Source organism: Setaria italica, chromosome I, assembly GCF_000263155.2.
Source record: "Setaria italica strain Yugu1 chromosome I, Setaria_italica_v2.0, whole genome shotgun sequence".
In the NCBI taxonomy this organism is placed as follows: Eukaryota; Viridiplantae; Streptophyta; class Magnoliopsida; order Poales; family Poaceae; genus Setaria; species Setaria italica.
This window is the reverse complement of record NC_028450.1, coordinates 15,193,596-15,217,447: the sequence shown is the minus strand read 5'-3', so window position 1 is coordinate 15,217,447 and position 23,852 is coordinate 15,193,596. Positions and strand designations below refer to the sequence as shown.

Genomic DNA, 23,852 nt, shown 5'->3' with positions numbered 1-23,852 from the left:
GGTAGCGGGGCCAGGTGGGGGCGGACGGTGGGGCGAAGGGCGGGCGGAGGGCAGCAGTGCCGGGTGGGAGCGGCGGGGCCCTACGGAGGGCGGGTGGGGGGGCGGGGACTGGTAGAGGGATTGCTTTTTTAATTTTTTTAATACTCTTTTAGTACCGGTTATTTCAACGGGTACTAAAGGCCCCGCTTAGTATGGAACCAGTAGTACCGGTTGCGAAATCGAAATCGATACTAAAGGGGATTTCCCAACCGATACCGATAGCGCATTCCCTAGCAGTGGTAGTCACGTACACAGTTAGCTACATCTTAAATTATGTGTGGAAGTAGCAAAGTTGAGGCCCCATTTGGTAGGGCTTCTCAAAGTGCTTCTCCACAGGCTTTTGGTGAAGCCCTACCAAAGGACCAATTTCAAAACAGTTTCACCACCAAAGCCGAGGAGAAGCCACAAAACGGCTTAGGGCCTGTTTGGTAGGGCTTATTGGACGGCTTCTCGAGCGGCTTCTGGAGAAGCCGTACCAAACGCCCTTCCAAAAAACGGCTTCTCTCGCGAAGCACCCGTGAAGCCGTTTTCCAATTTGTACTAGGGAGGAGAAGCCCAAAAAACTAGCTCCCCGCGGCTTCCCCTCCATCCGCGCCCCCCATGTTACCAAATTACCCTTCCACTTCACCGAAATTACATCGAATTGCCACCGCCTCCTTTTCCTCCCTCTCGAGCCGTTCCTCTGTGAACCGTTCCTTTCTTTCTTCTTTTGGTAGCGGAGGGGCAGCCGCCGGTCTGGTCTGGTGGCGGCGGCCGGCATGGATGCGGCTCCGGCGGCGGGAAACTTGGATCCGGCGGTCGAAAGGGGTAGATCCGGTGGTGGGCTCCAGGATGCGCCAAGCGGAGGGGCCAACGGCGCGCCGTATGTGTCCGGCGGAGGGGCTGGCGGCGCCCCGTTCGTGTGGCCGGGAGGCCCGCCGACGGGTCCCCTGGGTGCCCTCCTGGCCGCCGCGGGAGTGCCTCCCGGCATGGTGGCGGGCGCATGGCCTGGAGGCGCAGCAACCGCGGCGGGCCAGCCACCAGCGCAGCAACCGGCCATCCCAGCCGCGGCGGGCCTGGCCGCCGGCGCGTGGCCCGGCATCCCCGGCGCATGGCCCGGCGTCCCCAGCGCGGGGCCATCAGCTTCACAGGCCTCCGGCATCCCCAACGCCGCCATGCCTGCAAGCACAGGCATGCCCGGAGGATGGCCGGAGTGGTGGGCCGGAGCAGCGGCGGCGGCTCTAGGGCCGGATTGGCTCCGTGCCGATCCTCAACTCGCTTCACAGGAGACAGCTTCACAGGAGGTTGGAGGTAATGACGAGCGGCTGCCGGTTCGGGTCACCTCTGGTCCAGTTCGGAGCTCCTCAACTCGTCGGCGAGGTACCCGCGCACCTAGGCCACCACCGGCGGCTAGGACAGCTACTGCTCCTGCATCTGTGGACGTCGACCTCACCGATCCAAGGTAAGAACATATGATCCAATTAAAGTGATTTCCTTGTTTTCAATGGTGATACTGGTATCATGGTAACACCATGATATGGTTCCACAGTAGCCATTGCCCATTGCTCAAATTTTGTAAGAAATGGCTCAAATTCTGGTTCCTTGTTTCCACAGTAGTATTGTTACTGATATGGTTCAAATTCTGGCTCAAATTCCACAGTAGCCATTGCCCATGATATGGTTCCTTGTTTCCAATTAGTATCGTTACATTTGCCAATTTACTAGTCTGAAGCAGAAGTAGGGGAATGTGCCTTCTCAATGTTCAGTTTCATGACTTCTCTGCCATCATGCCAGTTAGGCTAAAAATGACTTGTACTGTTATATGACTTGTACTGTTATCTGAAGACTAGTATATGATTCTCTTGAATCTGATCTTCTACTCCCATCATGCCAGTGAGACATTTCCATATTTCAGTAGGGGATGAGCTCTGAATGACCCCTATGGCGTTCTGCTCAAGAATGCACCATTTCCATATTTCCAATTTATTTTGCAGTAGCAGCACATTTCGATACTGGAAAGCTCTATTGTGTTAGGCTAAAAATTCAGACACAGTCATAGTAGGCACAGGCGTTGGAGTAGTACCCCCAGTAGTTAAATTCAACTGGTTTTGTTTGGATTTAGGTTTCCAAACAAAATTGGAAGATCATTCTTTGCTTGTTCAAGATCAGTTTTGACCAAAGATCAATTTCTGTTGGTTTTGTTAGGGCACTGATCATTCTTTACTACGACGGGCTGGACCCTGTTCCAGGAAACTAGGGGACTGGCTGTCCGATTCTTGTACATGTGGTGCTTGTGCCTATGCTTTAATTGGAGTACTGATGATGTTATTTGCTTTCTGCTGCCTTGTGCTTGATGATGCTTCTTCCCTGCTTTGCTTTGTTGATTGCTGGTCTGGTCATATTTGGTGCCGAAGCTGCTTTGCTTATACGTAGCCCAACTCTTTTCTAGATGCACCAGTGTCCAGCTTTGTTACTTTGAGCATTGGTCTACCTGACTCACCCATGCTGCACCCACTGGTCGGTTGCTTTGTGTCTGTTCCGTTCACTGAATACTGTACAGTATAATCTGTTGAAAAATTGAAGTAAACACATCCTGATGGTCGGTCGCGACTCAACATCAATCCTTTCTTTTGCGTAGGAGCACATTTTGGTACTGAAAATCTCTATTGCGTCAGGCTAAAAATGTTTGCCAATTGTTTCTTCATAAATTTTCACTTAATTCAGATACAGTCATAGAAGTCATTGGCGTTGGAGTACCCCCAGCAGTTAAATTTTGTTGATTTTGTTTAGATTCAGGTTTCAGTGAACTGTCCTTTTGCTGTGGTTCACATAATCACATTGGCCTCCTTCCTACTTGTGTGTTTCTCGGCATAAGATGCCTTCTAAGCAAGCAGGGCTTGGCTGATTGGTGTGATGCCTCTTTAAAACAAGATGCCTTCTAAGCATCTTGTTTCAGGAACATTATACTATGTTTGGTCATGCATAAGATGCCTCTTTACAGCATTTTGTTGGTACCTTCTCAATCTTCTGCTAGTATAAGGAACCTTTACTAGTTTCATGACTGATGGTGCCAATGTTGGTTTACCAGCATTTTGTGCTAGGATATTGATGCAAGCAGGGCAAGTGCTACTGTTTCAGTGCTAGGATAGTTCCAGAACTATAAATCCTACTGTTCCTGCTAACTATATCCTACTGTTCCACTGCTACTGTTTTTGTTCTGATCCTGAATATAAATTACTGCCATATATAGTTTCTGAATATATCCTACTGTTCCTGCTAACTATAAATGGGCACCACTGCCACTGCCACTGCTACATATAGCCTGAACTTTCCCTTATCAAACTGATTTTGTTGGCAACAGCTTGGCTGATTGGTGTGATGAGAACAATAGGATAGTTTGTGAGATTTTTGCTGATGAAGTTTTAAAAGGAAATAGATCAAGTACTCATTTGAGTAAGACCGGGTACAAGAATGTGATAGCAAGGTTTAAAGAGAGGACTGGGATTGAGTACACTAGAAAGCAATTCAAGAATAAATGGGATAAGTCGAAGCAAGATTATGGTATTTGGAAGCAGTTGAAAAATAAGGAGACTGGGATTGGATGGGATGAAACTGGGAAGAATATTGTAATGTCAGAGGCATGGTGGAAGAAAACAGCAAAAGTAAGTAGACAAGTTGCAGTTGTTTCAAATTTTTCATTTTACAATATGTAAAAATATTAATATCTAACTATTGCATTTCAGGATATAAAGGGCTCTACCAGATTCAAGCTGAAAGGACTACAAAATGAAGAACAGCTAAGCATTATGTTTGAAGACCTCAGAAATACTGGTGATGAACATTGGTCCGCTTCTAGTGGTATAGCACCTTCTTCAGCAAACTTGTCTCGTGAAAGCTCTCCAATTCCTATTGATGATGAAGATGAAGCAGACAAAGTGGATTCGGACAGTGAGCCGGAGGAGGTGACACCTAGGAGTGTGCATGGTTCAAAGAGAGGTCGAGGGGCTAGTAACATCAAGGGAAAGAAACCCAAGACAAGTACAGGGCATTGGTTTCAGGAACAAATGGGCAAGATTGTGGAGATGAATGAGAGGACAACTGCATCTTGTGAATCTATTGCAAGGAGGGAGGATACATCTGGTTGTTCCATCCAGGATGTCATGGCTTTGGTCAAGAATTGTGGGGCTCTTCCCTCGACGAATGAACATTTTGTTGCATCTCTAGTTTTTACCAAGAGGGCTGAACGAGAGATGTTTATGACTTTGGATACACCTGAGGAGAGGTTTGATTGGCTGAAGAGGAAGTATGAATGGATGACTAGAAATGATGTGCCTAAGTAGTTTGTATCCTTTGGATTGGATTCTATTTCTATTTCTATGCTACTCTGAAATATGTATGCTTATGTATGCTACTTTGAATCTATATTCTATATATGCCTAAGTAGTTTGAGTGTTGTTACTTTGAATCTTATGTATGCTACTTTGAATCTATATTCTACTTTGCAATTCATGAGTGTTATTTATATCATGAACAGATCTAAATCTTCTGATGATGAGATGTCTGATCATGATGAATGGGTTAAAAACACTCTAGGATTGTTGCGGTCTGCTCAAAATTGTCAATTTGCCACTGCTCTTATTTCTTGCAAGTACTTCATGACTTACCATGACAAGAATGATGTTAGAATTCCGGCTCAAAGTGGATTCGGTTGGACAATGGAGAAGCTGAACACTCCAGGTGAAAGTCATAAGCAATTCCGAATGAATGCATCTCTATTTTACAAGTTGCATGATCTGTTAGTGGGTAACTATGGACTAAAATCATCTCTTCATATGAGTTCTATGGAATCATTGGCTATTTTCCTACTTGTGTGTGGGCATGGTACTTCTACCAGTGGTGTACATGGTATATTCAAGCACTCTGCAAAAACAATTAGTAGAAAATTTGAGGAGGTATTGATATGTATGGTGGCTATGAGTGCAGACTACATAAAGTCAATTGACCCTAATTTCTCTACTACACATCCTAGGATTAGTAATGATCGTAGGATGATGCCACACTTTAAAGATTGCATTGGAGCTTTGGATGGCACCCACATTTCAGCGACACCACGTCCTGAGGACCAGATTAGGTACATTGGTCGGAGTGGCAAAGCGACACAAAATGTTCTTGGTATTGTTGATTTCGACATGAGGTTCACTTATGCGTCTATTGGTCAGCCCGGGTCTATGCATGATACTAATGTTCTCTTCCATGCACTTCGATATGATCACTCTACCTTTCCACACCCCCCTCTAGGTATGTCGGATCACGTACCTTATCTTTTCTCATGTCTATACATGAATGCACGTGGCTCACAACCTTCATTTTTTTACATGTGTATTTAGGAAAGTATTATATGGTTGATGCCGGGTACCCAAATAGACCTGGATACTTGGCACCATACAAGGGTGAAAGGTATCATGTGCCAGATTGGAGGAGAGGTCCTGCTCCAAATGGTGAGCAAGAACATTTTAACCATTTGCATTCAAGTATTCGCAATGTGGTAGAGCGCTCTTTTGGTGTGTGGAAAATGAAGTGGAGAATCCTTCTCAAGATGCCGAGTTACCCAATGGAGAAGCAAATGATGATAGTTGCCGCAACCATATGTCTCCATAACTTCATTCGTGAAAACCACACACAAGATAAGGATTTCCGCAAATGCGATCGGAATCCCGATTATATGCCCACTATACCTTCAAGATATAGGAAGCACTATGTCTCTCAAGATGCTGGAGATACATCCAACATGGAAACAGATGATCGGACCATGGATAAATTCCGAGATGATCTTGCTAGAGCAATCTTCCTTTCTAGATCATCTTGAGTATGTCAGTTAGCTTATATGGTTGCATGCTATGTAAGGATCGTAGCTATTATTAGCTTTTAGCTTATATGGTTGAATGGAAGGGCGTGGATCACATTAAGGAAAAGAAAAATTAAAAAATCTTGTTTCAAATATTCAGCTTTTATGTTTCTGTGATTCAAATATTCAATTCCTTTTTGAGGTTAGAAACTGAACCATGAGTACATCAGCTCCAGTTCGGTCCGAAAGAAACTCGATCCCCGTACTCACGGTCAAATATGCAAATATCAGCTGAATTCAAATATTTCTAACCTGGATGCGACATCAGCTTAGCATTCGCTAGTAATCTATTTATGAACCGTGAGTATCTATTTTCATCTATTAAAAAAATCCATATAGTTAAGGGCATCTATGATATTTGATTTATCAAAGCCATTCCTAAAAATACAGGAGAAGCCGTTTTGCCAAACACTTTTCAGAATGGCTTCAGCTTCACCAAAGAAGCTGTTTCACCAGAGCAGCCACAGCCGCAGCCGTTTCAGCCACAGCCACAGCTCTACCAAACAGGTCCTTACACTAAAGAGGACAAGCTGAAAAAATGGCTTCACCGGCTTCTCCTCTCTCTCCAAGCATTTAGGCCCCGTTTGGTAGGGCTTCTCAAAGTGCTTCTCCACCGGCTTTTGGTGAAGCCCTACCAAAGGGCGAATTTCAAAACGGCTTCACCACCAAAGCCGGGGAGAAACTGCAAAACGGCTTACACTAGAGAGGAGAAACCGAAAAAAAGTGGCTTCACCGGCTTCTCCTCTCTCTCCAAGCATTAAGTGATCATAAAATTACATATATTGCCATTGAGAAGCCGTTTTACCAAACGTTTTGCAAAACGACTTTAGCTTCACTAAAAAAGCCACTCCACCGAAGAAGCTGAAGCCGAAGCCATTTTATGAGAAGCCGAAGCTCTACCAAACTGGGCCTAAGCGATCATAAAATTACATATATTGCCATTGAAAAGCTGTTTTACCAAACGTTTTGCAAAACGGCTTCAACTTCACTAAAAAGCCACTCCACCGAAAAAGCCGAAGCCGAAACCGTTTTATGAGAAGCCGAAGCTCTACCAAACGGGACCTGAGTATAACCGGTGTACTGCTGAGCAACATTTTTTAACAAAAAATTAGATTTATGTTATTACCAACTACGGTTACTACTCAAGTTTAATTTAGCACCATTGGCTCGGAAAAGGTGTTCACTTTATGCCAGTCGACAAGACGGAAGGTAAAAGGTGGCCAGGCCAAAAAAAAAACTCGAGTATTCTGCATTCTTCGAATCTGTATTTCTCTGCATCCTTTCTTCTCTAGCCTTTGGTCAGGCTCATCACCTCTCCTCTTTTTTCTGTCCTTCCATAACCAAGTCCGGTAAGAGATGCACGACAACACAATGATGCGGGTAGGCCGGGACGAAGCTTTTCGAAATTAGATACCAGGCCGCTGGTGGTCCAATCTTGTTTGTCATTTAGCTCGGCCCATCAGCCTGCATGGATAGGCCGGATTTAATTTTGGGCCAACATCGTGAGATGAGGGCCAACAGAATAGTAATTAGTAAACTCTTTTCGCCAGACAGCTGTCCTGCTCGGTTCCCCTCTAGCTCGATAGTTGCTCGACGCACCTACCGCGGCAGAGTTGCGCAGAGAGAGTCCACGGCACGGCTTGGTTTCATTCCACCAACCAACCCGATCCTCTCCCAACCATGGCCGCGGCCCTCCCTCGCCGGTGGCCCCTCCTCCTCCAGCTGGGTTTCGCTATCGCCGTCTTGCTCGCGGCGGCCCCGGCGGCCGAGGCGTGGACGGGGGAGATCCGCGGCCGCGTCGTCTGCGACGTCTGCGGCGACGCCGCCATCGGCCCCGAGGACCACGCCCTCGAAGGTCAGTCAGCCCCCCCTGCACCTACCTCCTCTCCCCTCGTGCGGATTCACCGAGCGTCCTCTGCGCTGAGCGCCTCTGGTTCCCGAGATGGGTTTGCTCCAGCGGATCTCGGATTAGTTACTTCAGGTCTCGAAAATGTCTTCCCTCCGGCTACCTCGAGGAAGTTGTTAGACGTTGAGGAGAGCAGCGAATTGCGTTGCTGCCATGAGTATTCGTACAGAAAGAGGGTGTTTGTGTTATTATAAGCAACTGTTTTGTGCTATTAAGCTCGGGAGGAATTACAGTCTATGTTATTAAGCAATTGGTTTGTCAGGAAATTAAATTGGGCTATTGGCGAATAGGGCATAAGTTTAGCGATGCTTAATTGGTGTGTCAATTTGTTGTCTGACGTGCTAGGCCCCATGTTCTAGCCAGTGAGTAGCATAGATGCGTAAATTGGTGCATGCCTCACAGATTCGTCAAGCTTGGTCGTGGTAAAGCAAATTTAGTAGCTACCAGTAGTAGTGTAACTCTAGTCATGCTGTTTGTGAACATGAAAATTTCCATGCTGATGATAATTCCACCTGGACATTTGGCTGATGGATTTGTCTGTCCTATTCGTACAATACCCATCTGAAACTGCTTTGAGAATGATATGAGTTAATCAAAGTTAAACTGCTCCGATGTTTTCCAATGTCTGGAACAAATTATGTCCTCATCCAACTTATGCCCCAGTTGTTACTTATACCCTGGTTAGTCACTTGCTATACTCAAGGTTAAATGGACTCTCATATGCTCAAGCAAGTTAGTGACTTACATTAGAATTTCCATAGATCTTTTCTTGCACTCTATGTTTTAATACTCCTTCGTCCACTCTTGCGCCTTCGTTAGTTACCACACATTAGAGCTTAAGGATCCTGATGCAAACCATCTATTACAGCTGAGTGGATGGTTGAATATATCATGCATGTAATAGACTTGTGTTGCCCATGTTAAATCTTTTATTTTTTTAATAACGTAGGGAAATTGGTCAGACTATCCGGAAACTTTTTAGAAACTTTAGGACCTTTTGTAGAGCACAATTATCCAGCTTCCAGCAATTTGCTTACTATTAATTTGTTGGTTTTAAGCCAAATCATCTTCTATAGCGAACAATAGTAATAAGCTAGTTGTGCAAAATTGCCAATCAAGTCATATATACTTGACCTGGATATTGGATTGAGTTCTAAACCACAACCATGATGCCATCTCTTCATAATGGTTATCATTTTTTTCCTTTTTGGATGGTCTACTAGAGAATATATTTGGGCTTGTTATCATGCTCCTTATGAGGCATTTCCTTGTTTCAGCACTCAGCACTCATTTTCCCTTGTGTATTATCACCCACAGCAACTCTTATAACAAATATATGCAGTGTTGGCATATATTATCTTCCATATTCATATTGGAGATGTAGGTAATGAGCTTTGCCAGGGAACGCCACTAAAATTATTTGATGAAAACAAATTTGAATACTCTTTCCTTTGTACTTTGTACTATATTTCTCAAGCATGAGCTCATTTGGACATTGAGTCATTTATCATCGTGGCTACTGCCATTCCGAGTTGCTGGAACATATTTATTTGTTACAGAGTCAGTACTGTCCCATAAGGTGTTCATTACTTGATCCTTAAGTCTTCACTATGCGGCGTCCACTGTCCTGTTCAATTGCTGAGCCAATTGGCCTTGGCTATTCTCCCTTAAATAAAGAATCCTCTGTCCAGTAGACAAAGTATCACTGACAACCTTGATGTTTTAGTCTTCAGACTGGGAGTTCATTTAAAAGACCAGATGGTATGGTCATCTCAAAGTGATGAACCAAAGAAAGCAGTCAGATACATGAACGCTAAGAACTTGATAAATTTTTCAGTCATAACATGCACAGTTCTGGATGCCTTTGTGAATGTTGGTTCCTTAATCGCATCCTCCAAGCTCCTGATCTTCTGCTGTGTTGTGTGCGCAGCTCAATACTCCTAAGCAGTTCTCATTGCCTCTGGTTGTCCCAAATGTTCTCAATCTTTTTCCTAGTTGGACGAAAAATGGATCATTATTTTGGCAAGTGAACAACTTACAACCAACAATACTTCCTTTAGCTTTGCCTATTCAGTGGGGATATATCAGCTGTTGATCTGCTTATTGCCAGACCAATGGAATGGCTGATGAACCTACTGGGGGTCACTCTGATATCTTCACGTAGCGCACTGTAGTAAAAGACATGGGATGATTTGTCTTTTCGTTGTATTCTGATTGTCCAGGGAAAATCAGAGTGGAAAAGGCTAGCTAGGCTTATACCACTGACTGTAGTGCATTTGGTTCAGCCTTTATTTTTGGCACCGTTACTGTCAATATGTGCCAAAAAAGGAACTTTAGTTGTGCGGAAGTACCATACTGTCCAAGTGTCCAATCTAGTGAATCATGTACGTAAGAACTTTATGAATGGAAATTAGATAGAATCACATGTTATCTAACTAAAATTGTTATTGAGGAAATATCTTACTGACAAAGTGTTAATTATACCCAAGAAAATATAAACAAAATGCATGGATACACTTTAACCACATATATCTTCAAATTCTCAAACAAAACTAACTCAGGTTGAATGGCCTGGTTGTATGTGTAGCATTTTTCTAAAAAAAAACTTATTACACGTACAATCTGGCCATCCGACTGTCATATGATCAAGTCATACGTGACACTGCAGTACATGTGCACAGTAGTTGCTCATTGCTGGTTGTACGGTTGGATGGCCTGGTTGTGTGTAGCATTTTCCTAAAACTAATTGTCATTTGGAATATTGTATCGTATACTTTTTTTTTTGTTAAGAGGGGTAGGCTGCTGAGAATTAGCACCAAACAATATGGAACATTCAGGCTTCACATCTTTTTCTTGTTAATATAAAAGAAACTCATGGATGCACTCAACTATGTATATATATGAAAATCTCAAATAAAACTGACTTTTTGAATAGCACATCATATATATTTTTGTAAAGAGGGGTGAGCGGGTGGCTACCGAGAATCAGCAGCAAACACTACAACATTCAGGCGACATCTTCAGTTTTGTGAAAAGAGGCATATTTGTAGAGTTGGACGATATCTGTTTTAGTTGGACAACTTGTACTTTATTATTCACAAAATAAGAACTGCTGTTATTCTTATTATTTGATGACTGTTAAGAAGTTTACATATTCTGTTGTTGCCAGTTAACACTAGAATGTTAGTCTTTGGTTTGCCATGCCGAACAGCAGATTTTTAGAACATGTGGCAAGCATGATTTCATATTTTGGATAAAGAGCTGGAAGTGCCAAGTCCTGTTTCCTGTGAGTGTTGGGTCGTTTAGTAAACACTGAGCTGCGCTTCAGTCCTTTCGAAATAAGAAAGAAAAAATCTCCCTGTGAAGTCATGTTAGTTTACTTGGCAGCACTGTGCAAGCCCTGAAGTTACTTCCTCCGTCCCAAATTACTATTCGTTTTGGCTTTTCTAAATACATAGCTTTTGCTACGTATCTAGGCATACATACATCTAGATCCATATCAAAAGTTTTGTATCTAGAAAAGTCAAAACGAATTGTAATTTGGGACGGAGGGAATATTTCAGTATTTATTCCATTGTGCTTTCTTGACTTTCGGTTCAATATATGAGTTGAAATTGCTCTAACACCTTTATGATCGTCTTGGTCATGTTTGTGTCTCATATAGGGGCCGAGGTTGCTGTACTCTGCATCACAAAATCAGGTGAGGTTATCAACTACCAAGCCTTCACAAACTCCAAGGGCACGTACACCATTGCTGAGACGATGCCAGAGAGCGACCGGTGGGAGTCATGCTTGGCAAGGCCCATCAGCAGCTTCCACCAGCACTGCACTCGGAGGGGCGACGCTCACTCCGGGGTGAAGTTCACTTACAGCAAGCCATCAGGGAACTCGCACACTGTCAAGACATTCCTTTACAAGCCTGTCAACGCCCCTCTGTATTGTAGTTAAACAGTTCCATCAGACCATCACAGTTGGTTTGAAGGCAAAAATAGGAACATACAGGAAGGATATGTATTAGTACCTTGGTTCCATTTATAAGTAAACGTAAGTAAACATGGTTTGAGTTGTAAGTTGGAGTTTCCAGATGTGAATGGGAATGTGTTGTCTTACTATCTGTACTTGCAAGGAAACAGATGCCGCATGCTTCATGATCATGAATCAGTATATGGGCCTGTTTGGGAAGGGGTGTTAAAGTTTAGCACTCCTTTTAACACCTTTTTAACACCTTGGCTCCCAAACAGGTGTCTTAAAAGAGTGGAGTTAAAATTTAACACCTCTCTTTTCATAAACACATGGAGGGGTGTTAAATATGCCAAAGGTGTTAAAAATGGTCCCCTCTCCACTTATTCCCTGGTTGTCCCTCCTCTCTCTCCTCCTCTCTCTCCTACCGCCGCCAGCGCGTCCTCCCTCCCGTTGTGCGCCTGTGCCCGCCGCCGACGGTCCGCCCGTCGCGCGCCGCCGCTGTGCTCGCCACCGCCGGTCCGCGCCGCTCCTGCGCGGGCGGTGGGCGGCGACCTGTCGCGGGCGCGGGCGAGGCCGCCGGCCTCGATCTGCACGAGCTGGTCGAGGAGGCGCCGGGGGGAGCGGCGGAGCACGATTACGGGATTGAAGGGCGAGGTGCGGGAGTCGGCGCCGGCGGCTCTCGAGGCTCCTCCGCGGCGGGCGCGCACTCCTGCTCCTTCGACGAGCCCGCTCCGATGGTGTGGGGACCGGCGGGCGGCGCGGTGGTGGCAGTGGGGCTCGAGCGGGCGCAGCCGCTGGCGCTGCGGTAGGGGACGCCGGCGGCGAGGCGAGGCCGGAGGCGGCAGGCGTAGGGGAGGGGCTGTGAGTAATGTGTACCATCATCTGATCATCTACTTCAGCAAAATGTTGGTGGTCCATCTCGATCTTTTAAATAAATGTCTAAAAGTTCAAATCCCAAGAAAGTCTATGTTTGTGGTCCATCTCGACCCAGCATCTTGCTATTTAAAAATGGAGGAAGATTGGCAACTTGGCACCATATAATTTAACTCTTACTTCAGCACATCTTCTTATTAGCTCGGCTTTTGTTAGAACAATTTGTTCATCAGGAGGGGCTCCGTGCTTTTCGAATTTGTATTCTAGATCGAGCATATCAGTGCACGCACCAAGCCACCAGCACGTCGCTTTCGAGCCATCGCGTACGAAACCAAACCGATGCTTGAAACATACACAAATACTACTCCAACCCACACCAAACCTCAGCACTTCTGGTGCCCGCCGGACCATCACAACCGTCCAACGGAACCAAAAACTAACTTCTCCCCTCTCTAGTTCCGTACACGTTCACAGCTTTGATGGTGGCAAGCATGTAACTCTAAAACTTCCAAGGTAAATATATCTTCCATTTCAATCAAAGGAAACGGTACGGTGAGGAGGCGTAAAGTCAACTTGAGGAATCAACGGTAAGGTGAAATTTCTTGCAATTTGGAAATGTTAACTAAGGTCCAGTTTGTTTCAGATTATGTAGATTATATAATCTAGATTATAAGTCATGAGTACTATTGTAAAAGAGCACTTTAAGACTACGATGGGACTACAATAATCTCAAATAAACTACTTTTAGGTAGCTTATTTCAGATTATTTGTGATCCAAGATGATCTTTTCCCCTATTATCTTTGTACATAATCTAGCTAGGGGGCAAACAAACAGAGCCTAAAAGTACAGACCATTGAATGAGGCAAACTGAGTATAAAGAAATAAAATCAACGTTAGCAGAAGACACTATATGTAGAATTTTTGGAAGGTTCTGAAGTTTGAAATTGTTGTAGCGCTAAAATAAAATTAAAGCCACTATTAATATCAACTACGATAATAGAATATGAAAGGTGAAAATATCTAAGAAATGAAAGTATATGGGACATACTCACTCCGTCCCAAATTACTATTCGTTACATTTCGCTATCGTAAGAAATAGCTTTAAAAGGTAGAAGTACTCCCTCGCGCCCACAATAAAGCCAACGTGTAGCCAAAAAAATTATCCCAAATAAATCAACTTCTTACCACCAAAAAATAAATAAATCAACTTCTAGCCTAGTCACCTTTTAACCACTCATCAATTGTATTCATGCACCACTCACACCATTAACTTGTCCTTGAAATGACTTCATATTTTTATCTAGTGAAAAGGATTTTCCATTATAGTTTATGAAGGGTAAGAGTTTGAGGCCTTTTAGTTGAATTTAGAATTTTGAGCTAGAAATTCGAAAACTTTCACTAAATAGTTCCCCATGTATAAAGCTTGAATTTGGGTTATACTAATCCAACTATTAATATATGATATTTTGGACAAATAAAATGATTTTTTTAGTGATCCAAAATATCATGTGTTAATGATTCGATTAAGTTCCATTGACCAAGAGAAGTTCACCTGCTCACTAATTAAGAATGTTCTATTTTTGGATTGCAAGCTTGACGCTCCTAGCTGCACATCTGAATTTTTTAAATGTTTTAATATTTAATTTATGTATTTTATTATTTTGTGGATAATGTTTCGTTCAAAAGGTTCCTAGAATTGTTCGTCGCCTCCTACAAAATTTGAATTGTGCCTCACCCTCTCTGCAAGCCGGCAAACAAATCCAAAATCCGAGGAGGAAAAAAAAACAACACCAAGCCTCACCCTGTCACCCACCTGCCCCATTTCGACTCGATCCGGCCGCTCGCCCCCTCGCCTGCTGCCGCCTGCTTTTGTGTTTTGTCTCCCTCGCCCACCTCCGCGAGATCTCACGGCTCCGTCTCCAATGGCGCCCTCCTCCTCCGCCTGCTAAACCTAGCAGCTCCACCCACCCGCGCCCCCAAACCCCACCTTGAGAGCAGGCGCGGTCGCGGCGGCCATGGCAACGGATCGGGAGAAGGAGCGCGAGGCGGAGCTGGAGAGCGCCATGTACACCAACTGCCTCCTCCTCGGTCTCGATCCCGCCGTCCTCGGCTCCCCCTCCTCCCCCGCCGCCCGCGTCGGCCTCTTCCGCCACTCCAACCCGCGCCTCGGCGAGCAGCTCCTCTACTTCCTTCTCTCATCGCTACGAGGCCCCGCGCAATCCGCCAAGGCAATCCCGTGCCTTCTTCGTCAATTTCTGGTTCCCTTGTGTTTGGGGAAATTTTAGGGATTTCCTTACCTTTGATTTTGTTTTATTTTATTCGGCGCAACGCAGGACTTCGACAAGGTATGGCCAATCTTCGACTCCGCTCAGTCCAGGGAGTTCAGGAAGGTGAGATTTTCTGCAGGTTATTTCACATTTTCTGGTTAATTGGCTGCGGTGTTTTGACCTTGATTGGGTTTCTGCTGGCGATTGGTTGCTTAGATCGTGCAAGGGATCATTAGCGAACTGGAGCAGCAGGGGGCGTTACCGCGGAGCAATTCCAGGGTCTCGTCGCTTGCGACTTGCTGCGGGCCGAGGTCAGTGGACTAGACTGGGCTGCATTTGGTTTGGTCAGTTGGGGATATGCTCAAGTTGTTGAGATTCTTGTTGTAGAGTGCAATGTAGCTTAATTAGATCCTTGGAGACGTACATGCTACTTTAAAATTTAGAGTTTGCTGAAACTAGATGTGACATAGATTGTTTCAACCTAAATACATGGTTTTGACCAAATTATATGGTTCTGGTTTAAAGATAAATAGTGAATGTCAGTGCTCAATAATTCTTCTCTAGAATTGGAGAAATGAATTGTTGATGCTTAATAGAATGGATTTGTGAGGACTCTGTCGAGTATCAGTAAGTTGTTTGTACGCTTGTTCACTTGGTATCAAGCAACTTATATCCTAAAGAATTCCGTTAAAGACCAGTACAGTATGTGCTCTTAACTCACCTGAGGGCTAAGGTACAAAAACATAAAACCACACCCCAGAGAAACACTAGGTGGACAACAAAAACAACATATATATATATATATATATATATATATATATATTCATGCTGTTATAATTGATCACCAGCCAAGGCCATTCTTGCCCGCAACTGCTTGTTGCCAAGCAACTAATGTAGATATCCTTTATGTATCTCTGGTCAAAGCTAGGGAAGTTTGAGTGCATGTTCTCGTTGCGATGCTAAACTAAGCCTAAGTGGGCTTGCATTACATATATCTCATGGCTTGATAGAGGTTATCGTGTTCTAAATATTTGTTTGTCAGGCTAGAGCTAGATCTAGACACTAGACAATATCCATGGCCTTTCTTTGCTGGGTGCTTGGATTTGACAAATGAAATTTAACGCTACACATAAGTCCGATCAGTTAAGTTACTCTTGGGAAACTGGATCTGGTTTGAAACAAACTTTTTTTTTTGCTCATTCTGCATGTACAGATAAGCCTGTTTGGTTGAGAGGTTTCCTTTGCACTGTTGTGTTTCTCCTTTGTAATAGATAGCCTGCCCGGTGGCTTGATCGATTGCTGTATGGCCGCAGTGATTGTCGGATGGTATAAAACTGAATGTTCCTGTCTTGGTTACAGCAATAAGACGGGGGCTTGTCCCTAGTATTCTAAGAAAAAGAAAAGAAAGTGACTGCAAGTCATAAATATTCTTAACCTTTTAGGGGAAAAAATCCAAAGGATACCTCTGCAAAATGCAAAGAATATTTAGTTCTTGGAGATCAAATTGCTTGGAATATTTCGATATTGTAATTGTAATATTTTGCACTCCCTATACTGATGCAGATTTGTTGAGCTTTTGTGGCAACTCTCTGTACATGCCTTGAGAGAAGTTCACAGGAGAACTTTTGCAGCTGATGTTGCTTCAAATCCTCTGCCTGCAGCACTAACAGATGTTTCTTATCTTCACGCTGCTGCCTTACTCCCTGTGACCAAGGCAAGAATGACTAATTCCTAAATCTTTCGAACTGTTGATTTTGTTTTTATCATGTGCCAAGCCTCATTTAGATTAAAATACCTCTTCAAAGACTGATAATTATAAAGAGAGCTTATAAATTATCAGTCGCATAATTAGGCGGCGTAGTATTTGATTACTATTTAGCTGCTGTTTGGTTCAAGATTTGTAACACAAACATAAATAGAAAACACCATTAACTATTACAGCACAATGGAAGGCTAAAATTGTTTGGTTCCAACGCTGTAACATTAACAGATGCAACACTTCTCTCCTTGCATTGCTCTGCTCCATCAGAAGCCATGCATCAAAAAGTAATAGAATGGAGGTGCCGGCACTCCAAAACACTGACAGGCCAGCTCCATGCAGTCAGAAGAGATGCTGCATGCATGAGCACAGCTCCACGCAGTCAGAAGAGGTGGCGCCCGTTAATGATTAACGCTGCGAGGTGGGCGGTATGGCCTTGCACTAGCTGGCAACGGATCGCGCCGTGATGTGATTACTGTCCAGCTGAAACAAATAGAAAGAAACGGTATTGAATACATTGTAAACAGATCACGGCGCAAAACAGCCGAACCAAACACCACCTTAATGGAATCATATCAAAATTGTACTCATTAGATAGATCAATACTTAGCTTTTGCCCCCCTAGGTGCGGGGACCAGACAAACTTGTGAAATGGAAGTAGTATATATGAAGCATTTTAGCCCTGTGAGAATGGTATGCATAATCGTGCAATTGTGAATACTTCGGGCACCTCTTATGAGGTTAAATCTTGAGGAAATCGTGATGTATGGTAAGAACTGGGCAGACAACATGCATGTCCAATAACTGGGACGAGACATGTGAAGCTAAGCTTATGGCTTTGCGTGTCATAATTGAAATAATTTTTTATTCATATGCTAAGTATGGCAACCTAACAGGAACCGTAGGCAGTTCAACTATTTGTTGTGGTTGGGGTTGATTATTTGCCTTCTGTCTGTCAGGAAATCTGCTATGATTTGGAACTTTGATGCTTAGGAAACCTAGGAGTGTCAAATAGAAATTTAATTAGTGAGAAGATGTATATTTCATATAGTGACTAATAATACTCTTAGCAGACTGATACATTTTGGATCCTGGACACAATACAAACCGAATGAAAATGGGAAATCAATTGGATTATACATTATTTGTATCGTACTGATGGGGCCAAATAGACCTGTTCTTTACTAGCATAGTTGATCCAAACCTGAGGAACGCCTCTCCTTTCAGTGAGGCACAAAATGTCATCTCTATAGTTTCTTGTTGAATCACCCGCGGTCCAAGGTGCACTTCTCCATGTGCTTTTGTATGCTAGGTCCATATATCATTGTTCAATTAATGAACCCTTATGTTTGATATTTTTCTTGTGAATTGATCCGGTATTCCTACCAGGCAAGGATAGCTCTGGAGAGGCGTAAGTTTCTGAAAAATGCAAACATAGCTGTCCAGAGGCAAACGACATGGTCAAATTTGGCCCATGAAATGACAGCTGAGTTCCGAAGTCTATGTGCCGAAGAGGTACACAATAACTTCTATAGTCTATGCGCTGCATCCTGTATCCATTTTTCTTACTTTTATTATCTCCATCTGGATTTTGTAGGCTTATTTGCAGCAAGAGTTAGAGAAACTACAAGACATGAGAAACAAAGCAAAACTTGAAGGTGAATTGTGGGATGAACGGCTTTCAAGCTCGTCTGGGCAGAATTCTCATTTGGTTTCTAAGGCAACTCGTCTTTGGGAATCTATATTGGCTCGCAAAGGTACACATATCGAAGTATCATTATCAGAATATGCTGCTCAAATGTGACTAAATGAATCACATGCTTTGAAACGAGTTTGCATTAATAGACACAGTAGGCCTATGTAGTCATATACTATGGCATGTGGCATTTTGCAACATGATCTGCCTCTAATTATCAATGCTGTGCATGATCAGAAAACATGGTTCTATCTGTTGTAGATTGGAATTATCTTATAAGTTTACTTACTGGGCTTGTAGCATGTGTGTCTGACAAGTGTGTCAACTGACGAGTGACCTTTGCCACATGCTCTAATTATCAACGCTGTGCATGGTCAAGAAAGCATGGGTCTATCTGTTGTAGATTGGGATTATCTTATAAGTTTACTTACTGAGCTTGTAGCATCTGGGTCTGACAAGTGATGAGTGACCTTTGCCACATGCTCTAATTATCAATGCTGTGCATGGTCAATAAAGCATGGGTCTATCTGTTGTAGATTGGAATTCTCTAATAAGTTTACTTACTGGGGTTGTAGCATCTGTGTCTGACAAGTGACCTTACCAAGATAACCTCTGGAAGCTGTTGTATTGTTGTCTTACAATTCAGCCGTTAGCATTATTTTCTACAAGCCACCAGGGTCAAACAAAGGGAAACTAATGTGGTGTGAGGTTTGGATTTGGGTTTTGTTTGTGTTTAAGCCATTCTACCTTATGATTATTTGGTGATAAGTCTGAAACTAGGGTAAACAGTGATGCTAAATGACAGGAGGTTCCATAGGGAGCCAGTAACATTTTCCGCTTTATGAAACTATTCAGGTGCATTGTTAAAACAAAATGGCTCTCCTATTCTGGTGGTTTTATTGCACTCCTTGCCTATGCTGTTGTAGAACAGTATCATACCATCCTTGAAAAAAAAAAGTAAAGATATTTCTTTGGATAGAGTGTAGTTACACTGCTATTTTAATTCCTGTTTTTGATTGCTACCATTCTTACAGGCCAACATGAGGTTTTAGCTTCCGGACCAATTGAAGATCTTATAGCACATCGGGAGCACAGGTGTGTTCTACTTTGTAACTTCTATTGATCTCTGCAGTTCAATACAGTGTTATCATTATTGCATTGTTTCTAATAATACTATCCTGTTAGATACCGGATATCTGGATCTCAGTTACTAGCGGCCATGGATATGAGTTCAAGTGTTCCACATTCCGAGTTATTATCAGCTCGAGCTGGTGAAACTTCTCCGATTTTGGACAAGCAAGAGAAGATTTCTCCGCTATTCCAAGGAAAGGAAGAAGCCCTTTCAAGGCCAGATGATAGGAACGGACGTGCTCAACAAAATGTAGATGTAGCTGAAATTCTCCGCCGTTGGACTCATGCTTTACAGCGCATTCATAAACAGTCTCTTCATTTGGTAAGATGCTACTTTATTTGTTTTATTTTTTTTGTTCGAACTGCCAATACATCAGAGGGACATTGATGAATTTTTTTTACCACGTATATCCTAATGATGCAATTTATGCATAATAGATTAGGAGCATGGTCAACTTCTAGTTTTTATTATGCTTGCATTCTTAATATATTTTCCTTTGCTTTTTGCAATATCCTAGCGAATTCCATTTGCATTGCTCTTGTGGGAGCAATGTGCATTGCATGGGATGTCTGACTGATCTTTCCACATAAGTACAGCTTATGAAACATATTAGACAAGCATTTGGCTTGTAATACTACTTATGTCAGTGTTTCCACAAACCATCACAAGAACAGAATTAGGCTTAGCTGAGCATATGTTCTAGTGAAAAATTCTTGTTGCCATTGTAGAAATGCTAGTTGTGCTGGTTGGGTAACAAGTGCTGTCCATCTTACAGGAGATGACCCAGTAAAAAGTGAAAAGAAATAATTAACTTTAACAACTTATGTTAACATCAGCTGTAGTGTTGAGAATACTTAACCCCCTTTTGACTGCTTCAATGTTTTTCTTTAAACCAAAGGTATTAGATACAAACTTTAAATTTTTTTAATCCAAAGGTATTAGATACAAACTGCTAGAACAAATTCAATCTGCACAGATACGTTACACGGCGACATGTGATTATTGCACGATAATAGTCAGTTACTTAATGGAATTACATTATATGCAGGGCTTAGGACTTCAGGAGTACTTGATAAATAATATCATATATCCAAAAATGGCATGACCTACAATTTAACAAAGCTTTGCATCTTCTGAACCATAAAGGGTGTAAATATTGCTAGTTTAATTATGCTTCTCCTCTGGTTTACAAGTTAGCTATATGATACACAATGAATTTCAGCATATTTAAACATTTAATTTTAAACTTTAACATTGAAAACCCATATTTTTCCCTTTTGTTTCAGGTTGAGGTTACATGCAATATCGATGCATGTAACATTCACCTACATTTAAACAGTTTTTCACCTCTCATTTATGTATTTTATTGACTGTCTGGTGGCTGCCCATCCTATTTTAATTTCATGTTTGCTATAGTCTCACTTTTCCTTGCATGCTTGAACCTTTTGATATCTCTAGTTTGCCATCAGCTTTGAGTAGCATGGTGGTATGACTTTTTTCCAGGCTCATTAGTACTGTGATGTAGCTACTTGGTTTCATATATCTTGCATAAGCATACAAAAGATGATTTATAGGTGTTACTGCAGTTCAATTGATACAGTTAGTACAATGGCTAAATGCTTGATAGACCATAAACCAACATAAATATATTAGAAAGTGCTCCATAAATTTTAGACCATATAAAGAAATGCAGATGCATAAGACTCGGGTTGAGCCATATTACATTATCACGAAGGTATTTCTGCATGTTCTCCAATAATGTACATCAAGGCGTATAAGCACTGTATTGTGTTTGGCATGCATCGGATACTAATATTGTTACTTCCTGGTACATTTCTGCATTTTGATTTTTGTACCAAAATATACATTCATTGAGCTGATGTGTAGCTGTCTACTAATGATAGGCCAAAGCAAATGACGGAGAGGGGCCAGAATTACTGAGGAGTGCATCCGACGGAGAGACCAGTACTCATGCTGACTCGTTAACTGCAACGTTAGCCGAACATCGCCAGCATTTAGTCAGTATACAGGTAATAACAACCTCCATGCAAATACTAAGCTGGATTCTCTATTGATTTGTAACCTGAATATGAAACCCTGGCAGTCTACCAATGGCGACCTGGTTTCTGGATTTTACTGGTGAATGGTTCAACGGTAATTCATGGGTTTTAATATTTGGCAGTTTTTTCCCCTTTGTATAGGGTCTAATTAATCAACTGAAGGAAGCTATTCCAGCAATGCAGCAGTCAATTGAAGAACTCTCAGAAGAAGTGAACTGTGTTAGCAACCCAATCGATCAATTGAATTCCAGACTACCGCTGTCTGTACAAAACGCAGGGCTTGGAAGATCAGAAGTAAGAATGAAAGGTTTAACTAATAGGCTGTTTTGTTTGATGATGATTTACCCATATTTGCTGTCCAACCTGTTGAAGTAGGGTATAGACATAACAGCCATGCAAGTTTATTTACAGGCAGTTGCACATTACCTTTTCCTATGAAGCCGTATCAGTTTGCTATGTTGAGCATGTACATTTATTCTACAGCTTTCTGACTACAGACATTTAAGCAGGAAAGCAGCAGTGAAGTTTCAGAGATGACTTCTAAGCTCTCCTCTACATACCTGGACAAGCCTGGGGGCAGTCCTGCTCTAAAGCTACCTCCATTATTTAGCCTGACTCCAAGTTCTTCTGGAAAAGGAACGCAGACGCAAAAACGGAATGCATTAACACGCCAACCTAGCCAGGAGGTCATATCAGAAGAGAAAACGCTCACTATCCCCTCAACTAAAGATCAAATGAATGGTTCAGTTCATGGTATTTCTTACTCTTCAGCTTATCCATTTTATGTTTAGGAGTGTTTTTCATGAATAGCATTGTTAATTATTTTGGTTCAATCTGGTCTTTTTGCAGAAAATGATGGCTATTTTGCTAATGACATTAGACGGTCTGTTCGTGAAGCTGCTCTGTCAAAGCCATCGAGGAATACAGAGAGGCCGCAAGATAAAAATAGTGACGATGGTTCAGAGCACTTCTTCATTCCGCTGTCAACAGGTGCTGCAAGGGAGATGGATGCAGCGATAAATCGACGAAAACAAAGATTAGGTTTGTCGTCGCCTCAGATGAAGTTCCCAAAGAGCATGGGTGACCTTTACTACAATGCAGACAGTCCAATAAACACAAGTCCTGTTCTGTTAAGTGAACTGAATGGACATGATCCCATCAGTGCCATGAATTTTCTTGACCCGGTTAGTGGTCTGGCGCGTCAGTCATTTATCACTGATGATGCTCTTGATCAAGTTTTCTCCCCTCCACTGTTGATGGAATCTTCGTTGTTCCATGATGCTGATGAGGACCTGCTTGGTAAGTCTTCTCAAACTCAATGAATTTTGTTTTGGAAAGTAATTATGCATATGCATACACTACTGTATGCCTGCACTTCTACAAGTTTCCATGTCGTCAGAATTTTGTTAGTCCTCAGCCAGCATGTCCTGCGTTTCAATTTTCGTGAGATAATTTAGGATAATGTTTCTGGGAATCCATTGTATCTACTCAATACAAAATGTTGACCAATGACTATTACTTGTTTTTCAGCACCACTGTCAGAGACTGATGCAGCATTAATGGAACAACATTAGGCTTCACTTGTACACTATGTAATATTTTGACCATCACCTGAAGCTTTCAGCGCCTGACCGCAGCCCGGGGTTCGTGTGGCTTATGTTCGTCTTATTGACAGCATATTTGCGGTGAATGTGTTGATGGTCAAGCTGCTTGCCAGTTGTGACCAGCTTGAGATGGATGCTTGTGCATCAAAATTTGGGGGTTTCTGTGGGGGGAGATGGTGGGTTATTGATTTGGGAGAGAAGAGGGGTGCTTAGAGATGATATAGATGGTGGTGTTGTACCAAGTGTAGTGTGCACAGTAGAAAAGCCCAACGTTGTGTATTTAGTTATACATCATATGTATTTGTGTTGTAATAATTTTATCCACTCGCTCAAATCTTTGTTTTTCCTGGGGTTTTATTTGAGTTATGGTCTGTGCGAGTTGTTTCGGACTGTGAATTAATCTCAATTTCAGTGTAAGAAATGGCAAAATCATAAATCTAATATAGTGGGGAAATGGGGATAGATCAAGTTGTAACTGTCAGGTTACTATTGTATTTAGCGTGCCGTGTGTATGCAAACTTTTACTTCATTAGTTTTCCTCGATATATAACGACATATCAAACGATACACTGCGGATGTCCAACTAGAATGGTTGGCGCGCTAACGCCGCGCCTGTAGGAAAAGCGTGGATGGTTTGTGTTGTCAGTGTTAGTGTAGGCATAGTGGCT

The 23,852-nt window shown here is 42.7% G+C and overlaps 3 protein-coding genes across 4 annotated transcripts; all 3 read left to right on the top strand.

Annotated features, from left to right (window-relative positions):
* Nucleotides 1–797: 797 nt before the first annotated feature.
* LOC111257884 lies at nt 798–4,358 on the top strand. The gene is made up of 3 exons (XM_022828196.1): nt 798–1,480; nt 3,380–3,680; nt 3,762–4,358. The coding sequence occupies exons 1-3, from the start codon at nt 798–800 to the stop codon at nt 4,356–4,358; spliced, it is 1,581 nt and encodes a 526-aa protein (XP_022683931.1).
* A 3,120-nt stretch (nt 4,359–7,478) lies between these two features.
* On the top strand, nt 7,479–11,991 carry LOC101755859. Its single transcript, XM_004952299.3, has 2 exons — nt 7,479–7,778; nt 11,494–11,991. The coding sequence occupies exons 1-2, from the start codon at nt 7,604–7,606 to the stop codon at nt 11,775–11,777; spliced, it is 459 nt and encodes a 152-aa protein (XP_004952356.1). The 5' UTR covers nt 7,479–7,603; the 3' UTR covers nt 11,778–11,991.
* Nucleotides 11,992–14,463: 2,472 nt separating this feature from the next.
* Nucleotides 14,464–23,652, top strand: LOC101755173 (AUGMIN subunit 6). Of its 2 annotated transcripts, none has more exons than XM_004952297.4 (13): nt 14,464–14,894; nt 15,000–15,056; nt 15,150–15,244; nt 16,497–16,647; nt 18,082–18,207; nt 18,290–18,449; nt 19,423–19,483; nt 19,574–19,841; nt 21,425–21,550; nt 21,722–21,874; nt 22,087–22,333; nt 22,430–22,879; nt 23,111–23,652. In XM_004952297.4, the coding sequence occupies exons 1-13, from the start codon at nt 14,682–14,684 to the stop codon at nt 23,152–23,154; spliced, it is 2,151 nt and encodes a 716-aa protein (XP_004952354.1). In that variant the 5' UTR covers nt 14,464–14,681; the 3' UTR covers nt 23,155–23,652. The 2 variants fall into 2 exon arrangements, with proteins under 2 accessions (XP_004952354.1, XP_004952355.1); XM_004952298.4 differs by having other exon boundaries at nt 14,466–14,894; nt 22,090–22,333.
* The last annotated feature ends 200 nt before the right edge of the window (nt 23,653–23,852 follow it).